Source organism: Cryptomeria japonica, chromosome 5 (assembly GCF_030272615.1).
Source record: "Cryptomeria japonica chromosome 5, Sugi_1.0, whole genome shotgun sequence".
In the NCBI taxonomy this organism is placed as follows: Eukaryota; Viridiplantae; Streptophyta; class Pinopsida; order Cupressales; family Cupressaceae; genus Cryptomeria; species Cryptomeria japonica.
In genome coordinates, this window is record NC_081409.1 from 204022309 (window position 1) to 204029094 (window position 6786).

Consider the following 6786-nt stretch of genomic DNA (forward strand, 5'->3'; position numbering starts at 1 on the left):
GATATTTTTTATATTTTCAAAATGATTGTTTTAATTAATACAAAAATGAAATTAAATAAATACAATAATTCTACTTAATAAAACTAATAAATAAACATCTCAAATATATCTTTTAAAAAATGGTGAACAAGAAGTGTGAACAAATATCATATCAGTGATGAGTAATTCAATTTTCAGTCCTAACCAAAAAAATCAATAATTAAATAAATGTTGGGTATATTTATTTCCTTTTTTAATAATAATAATTATATTTGTTTTATTTTTATTTGTTGAGTGAAGAAAGGTTTAGAGAATATACGTGAGGGTTTTGTTCTGCGCTGCTCTGCTCTGTTACGCGCTTGAAGATGTTAATGGAGATGATGATGCACAACTTCAAATGGATACGATGCTCCCTCTTTAAACAGGTACCTTCTCCTCATTCTCCCCATTCTTCCAAACAATACTCTAAAACCTCATCTCAACACACACACGAAAAGGAGAAACCCCCTTCTCACATCATGCACAAATTTAATGTCAAGCACTGTACTCAGTACATTACTGCCCTCTGTAAATCGGGAAACACGAACAAGGCCTGGGACCTTGTACATTCGGCCATTACTCAACGCTGTCCTCTCGATGTCGTATCCTTCACCGCGCTTTTTGGGTGGCCTTGGAAACTCTGGTGATATCCCTCGAATCAACACCCTTCTTGCTGAAATGAAAGAGATGGAAATACATCCAGATGTTGTCACTTATACCACCCTCGTAAAGTCTTTGTGTAAACGGGATCGAATAGAGGAAGCACTTGGGATTTTGCACGGAATGAGGCTCGTTCATTGTTTTCCTGATATTGTTACATACAACACCCTAATTGACGGGATATGTAAAAGAGGTAGAATAGTTGAAGGTCTTATTTTATTTGCTGCGATGATACAAACTGGCATTTCTCCTGATATTGTTTCATGCAGTACCCTAATTAATGGTCTCTGCAAGGTGGGAAGGGAAGATGAAGCTCTAAGGTTGTTAGCTGGAATGAAAAATAGTTACTGCTCCCCAAATATTGTTACATACAACACCCTGATTGATGGTCTTTGCAAAGTAGAAAGAATAGATGAAGCTCTAGGATTAGTAGGTAAAATGTTACAAGACGGCCATTTTCTTAACAACTATACTTATAATAGTCTGATAAATGGCTTTTGCAAGGCTGGACAAACAGACAAAGCCTACAATCTGTTTGTACAAATGATGGAGTTTGGTCCTTTGCCCAATATAGTGACATTTAATACAGTTATTGATGGATTGCGCAAAGATGGCAGGATGGACAAGGCTTGGGATTGTTTTCATAACATGACCAGAAGGGGTTTACAGCCGAACGTGATTACTTATAATTCTTTGATACGCAGCCTATGTGAATTGCATGAGGTGGAAAAGGCTCAAAAGTTGTTTAAAAATATGCTAAGCAAAGGCTGCTCCCCAGATGTTGTTACCTACAACATTCTAATTGGTGATTTATGTCAGAGTAACAGGGCAAAGGAATCATTTTCACTTATTTCTGAGATGGAAAATAGGGGACATCTTCCTGATGTAATTACATATAATACTCTAATATGTGCATTTTGTAGAACGAGAGAAATGAACATGGTAGGAAAGGTTTTAGAGGAGATGGCGACAAGGGATTTGAAGTTTGATGAAGTGACATACAACAAAGTCATTGATGGCCTGTGCAAGGCAGGAGATTTTTCTAGAGCATATTCACTCTTTAATAAGATGCTAGATGAAGGCTTTACTCCTGATGTAGTGACTTATACCTGTCTGATTGACGGCCATTGCAAAATTGGTGAAATGGAGAAGGCCTTTAAGTATTTTTTAAACATGAAAGTGATTGGTGTTATTCCAAATGTTGTAACCTTTAATACATTGATTGGTTTTTTCTGCAAGGAAAACAAACTTGACATTGCTTTCTCAATGCTGTATGAGATGAGATCAAAGAATTTAGTTCCAGATGTTGTAACATACAATGCATTATTATCCACCTTCCGTGAAAGACATGACCTTGAAAAAACGTTTTGGGTGATGGATCAAATGAAGAAAGAAGGTTGTGCTCCAGGTGATTCAACTGTCCGGATACTTGACTGGCTGGTTGAAGTTGGTCAAATGCAAAAATTGAAGGACTTTGTAAATGATGATTCTTTTATTATTTCAAGGCAAGATAGTTTTAATGAAGAAAGAAGGTTGTGCTTCAGGTGATTCAACTGTCGGGATACTTGACTGGCTGGTTGAAGTTGGTCAAATTCAAAAAATTAAAGGACTTTGTAAATGATGATTCTTTTATTATTTCTAGGGCAAAATTAAAAGACTTTGTAAATGATGATTCTTTTATTATTTTTAGGGCAAGATAGTTCTCATGTCTTGGTGAGTGCCAGCCATTCAAAATCACTCTTGGATATATGTTTTCCCAGCTCTACAAATTGATATTTTTGCATTCATTTTAAATTAGTGTTATTTATGCATAGAGAAATCAGAAAGTTACTTTTGTAATGTTTGTTATAATTCTCGATATGATAGTTTGAATTGAAGTACAATTGAATTTTACCTTTTATTATTGAAGATTATTTTTCATCATAAATTATTTTAGAATTATACTTTAAATTTATCAACAATTTAAAACATTTTTTATGATTTTAAAACATTTTTTATGATTTTATAAGTAAAATAAAATATTTTAGAATTTTTACATAATAAATATAAATCTATAAAATAGTTGTAAGGGTGTTTGTCACATACAGATCATTATTTTTCTAGTATTTCAAAAATGAGTTATGATAATCCATACTTTCAGTTATCTATTAAACTTGTAGATTAAGATTTCTTCTGTGGATAATATTCTATGCTGATTTTGTATTCACATGTCCGTTGTGAGGGAACTAATATAATATTTGCAGCTAACTAATCTGACAGTAGCAACCAGATCATGACAGGAAATTTTTTATATTTTCCTGCTAAGCCCAGGCTGGATTGTCTTCAGCTTAAAGTTCTGATTGACAAATCTAAGTGATTTTGGTATTTTTATCTCTCTTCTAAATTTGCAATCGAGTGAGTTCTTTCATATTACTTGTAGTCTAGTTTCCAGGGGACCATAATTTGACAAACAGTATCATCTCTTGTATTTTGAAGATTCTATTTTATTATTGTCTGAAAAATTCACAAGCTAAATGAGTACTGTTTAAGCTATTACAATGTGAACTTTCTGAATATGGCTGCACCTTTGACTTAAAAGAATACTATTTAATGCTTCTCAACTAGATACCGTTCAGCAGCTTTCTTATCAATATTCTGTGTGCCCCAGATTTTTTTTTCATCTTTTCATTGACAAATGAATCAGGGATATAAGATTTTTATTAAATGCCATTCCATTCTTATTCTGAGATGAAAGATTGTGGTAGGTAATAAAAAATGAGTTACCAAAGAGATATCAAAGAGTAAGAGGAAGTGGACAATGCAATCAAGAAATCTAGATCGAAATCTTATCTTTTTGCATTTCAATTTTAGAAATCATTGGTGGTGCAGAAATGTTTTGAGTAAAATTAGTTTTTTTGGTTTGTTTTTATTAGCTTGCCTGGATCATACTGTGGGATTGACAAAGCATTGCCTAATTTTATTTTGCTTATGAATGCCATTGTTGGAAGTGTCGACATCTATTTACTCCACAACTTTCAACGAGAAATTTTGAAGGATTAAGTTCGTTGAGCACAGAAAATAATATTGCCACATTCTTGCCACAAGTTGGACCTTCAACTCATCTATTCTAAACATTAGTCACTCTTCTTAATGATGACTTTTGGAGAGTCAAATCAAGTTCTAGGGTCAAGTCAAATCAAGTTCTAGGGTTTTTATTGCATGTCCAATAGGCCCCTACCTCAAAGGTATAGACCTTAGGGATCTATTTTTGTAGTTTAAACATTTTAATTGACTAAAATATACTCATTAAATACCCACAATAATAAACCTCATAAACACATCTAAGCAAACAATAGTTGAACTTATAGCTTCTCATAGAGGAAACTGGTTTGAAATAAGTATTCTTTCTTGATCCATGTTTTTTTTCTGCACATAGCAAATACATTGAAAAGCATAGCTAGACCACAATAATAATTCATAATATTTTCTATCAATTTTCATCATGTCTACTAAGGAATATCAATAGTATTGACATGTAATTATATCATTTATAATCTTATGTTCTATCTAACCATCTATTGAAAAAAAAAGATGTAATAATTAGAATTGTATTAGCTATATGTAAGATGAGGTGTTAAAAAAGTAATAATTACACCTTAAATAATATCATTCATTTGCCATTAATTTCAAAGTCATATTTTTTATAATATTAAATAAAAACAAAAACAAAATATTAGATTGATTCTATTTTAGAGAATGAATGAATAAGATAACTTCAAAAAAAATTGAAAACAAACATAATCACACTTAAAAGAAAGTGTCAAATTTTTTTTACTCAAACAATCAAATTGAAACTCACATTCCACACGGCCAACTCATCTTTATCACTATCTCCTTTGCCAAGTATTTGCACTCATTTTTTTTTGCCTAGTGAAGACATTTCAAGCCAGAACTTAAATATGTTAAATGAGACAAGTATGCTAATTTTCTTATAGATTGTTTGATTATTGTTATGGATTTTTTTATTATTGTTGTTGATTTCATGTAATTATACCATCATTTTTATGGCAAGCTATCATCAGTTTTTCTTATTTTTTGGATAATATTTATGTCATGTCTAGTGTCCATTAAAAATTATTTATGAGTTGACTTTGCATTCAAAGATTCTTTCAATTTGAACCCTTATTATATTTTTTTCAGTTGCTCTCTAACTTGTGCTTAAAATAAATCTTCATGGGGTAGTTGGTTGGTCCTCATTTCTCTTAAGATATATGTAACTCAATTATTTCAAATTTTCAATCGTAATAGCTTCAAATCTATCTTAAAGAGTCAATTAGAGAATTCACATAAAGTAACATGGTGTTCTCATTTTCTTTATTATTGTCAAATTTTACAAAATCCCTTCTACTACTACACTCGCATGTGCCTACTAGTTAAACATCACTATTAAGAATAGTATTTTAGTATGTAATTTTGAACATTAGAGGTTTTCTTGTCTACAAGATTCACCTTCATGTTGAGGTGATTTCTTTAATAGTTCATTATCATGGGTGTATAGGTGATTAATGTTTTATGGTTTGTTGATCAATGTTTTGCAAAGTTTGGTATTTCATTTGGTATATTTCGATGTGATCAAATCTTGTGCTGAGATTTTGGGATATTGCTTAGGATGGTCTTGTGTATCTTCGTTTTAGATGGATCGTGATTTGGTGCTCTGCGAGTTATATTTCTTCGTGATAGTTGTTGATTGGTTGTTTTCTTGAGCTTTCATACGTTGACTGATGGAGATTTGAAAAGTGGTGTTGGTGCAGATGTTTCTTGATGTTTCTAACGTGATTGTTGGTGTTTCCTAGTCATGTCGTATTTGTTTTAGTGATCGGCATTGATCGTTGTGCGAGCTGTTGATGTTTTTCATCAACCGATGTTGATTTTCTTGTTATGTGGTTTTCTTGGTGGTGTAGTGTGTTGCGGTTGATCTTGGCGTGATTTTCGGTGGACTTGAGCATTTCAAAATTTGAATTAAGTCTATTTTATGTCATTTAAATCATTGCATTGGTCTGGTGGTCGATCTTTATATCATGTGACGTAATTTCGTATTTATGAGTTGAGGGTTAGGGTTTAGCCAACCTTGTTATCAATGTTGATGATTTATAGATATAGGTGAGATATTCATGTAATTTAGGCGTCGATATTATGTTTGCATTATCAGAGAGAGGTTTATTTGCGAACAACTATGCTTAACTAGAACTGTAATTAGGCATTTGGAGATGCTATTCTTTCAATTCATTTCTTTTGGATTGTAGTTTGACTCTTATTGTAAGTCAGTGAGACTTCCTTGAGGGTTGTAGCTTTCCGAGCCATTATATTTGATAGTGATCTTTAGGCAGTATGCTTGAATGCATGTGCATTCCCCATTGTAATATTTTCGCATACTACTGCAGAGTATCATCTTACCATGGGTAGGTTCCCATCGTGGTTTTCCCTTAATTGGGTTTTTCACGTCAAAATCTTGGTGTTGTGTGTTGTGCTTTCAATTTGCTTATCTTTGTTGTTACTACAGTTTTGTTGGTGTAAATAAATATTCATTATGGATATTATTACACTTTACTTAAGTTAACTTAGGATAATGCATCTCTTCGTAGTTTGGATTTGAGACACTTAGGGAAGTGTGCACATAGGGATAGAGCTTGTAGGAGAAATTCCACCTTTTGTGGTCTTATTTTGCTGTTACACTCCACATTCGGTGGGTCATCCACCTCTTGTGGAATATTATATTTCTCCTACCTACCCCTAGTATTTCTTACCTACCCTTGTTTCTCATTGAGCCACATGTCATAATTGTGTGCTCATACATCCATATGGCCTTGCCTATATAAGCAGGCCTATATTCATTGTATTGGTTAATCCAGTTGATCATTTGCATATTGATGAGAATACAGTTTTGTTCTTGTCATTATATTGTCTCTCTTTTTATGCTTTTCATTGTGCCCTTGATCTTGGCAAAATCCTACATGGTATCAGAGCCTATAAGGCTTCATTGATTAGTCTTTTGGAGACATTTTGGAGGCTTCAATTTTCGGATTTGGGGATCTTCATTTTTGGGGGTGTCGTACAATGTTTTGGACATCA

General features: G+C 32.8%; 1 protein-coding gene across 1 annotated transcript; it reads left to right on the plus strand.

Annotated features, from left to right (window-relative positions):
- Nucleotides 1–253: 253 nt before the first annotated feature.
- LOC131876324 (pentatricopeptide repeat-containing protein At1g62590-like) lies at nucleotides 254–2489 on the plus strand. The gene has a single exon (XM_059221342.1). The coding sequence runs from the start codon at nucleotides 511–513 to the stop codon at nucleotides 2224–2226; it is 1716 nt and encodes a 571-aa protein (XP_059077325.1). The 5' UTR covers nucleotides 254–510; the 3' UTR covers nucleotides 2227–2489.
- Nucleotides 2490–6786: the final 4297 nt, after the last annotated feature.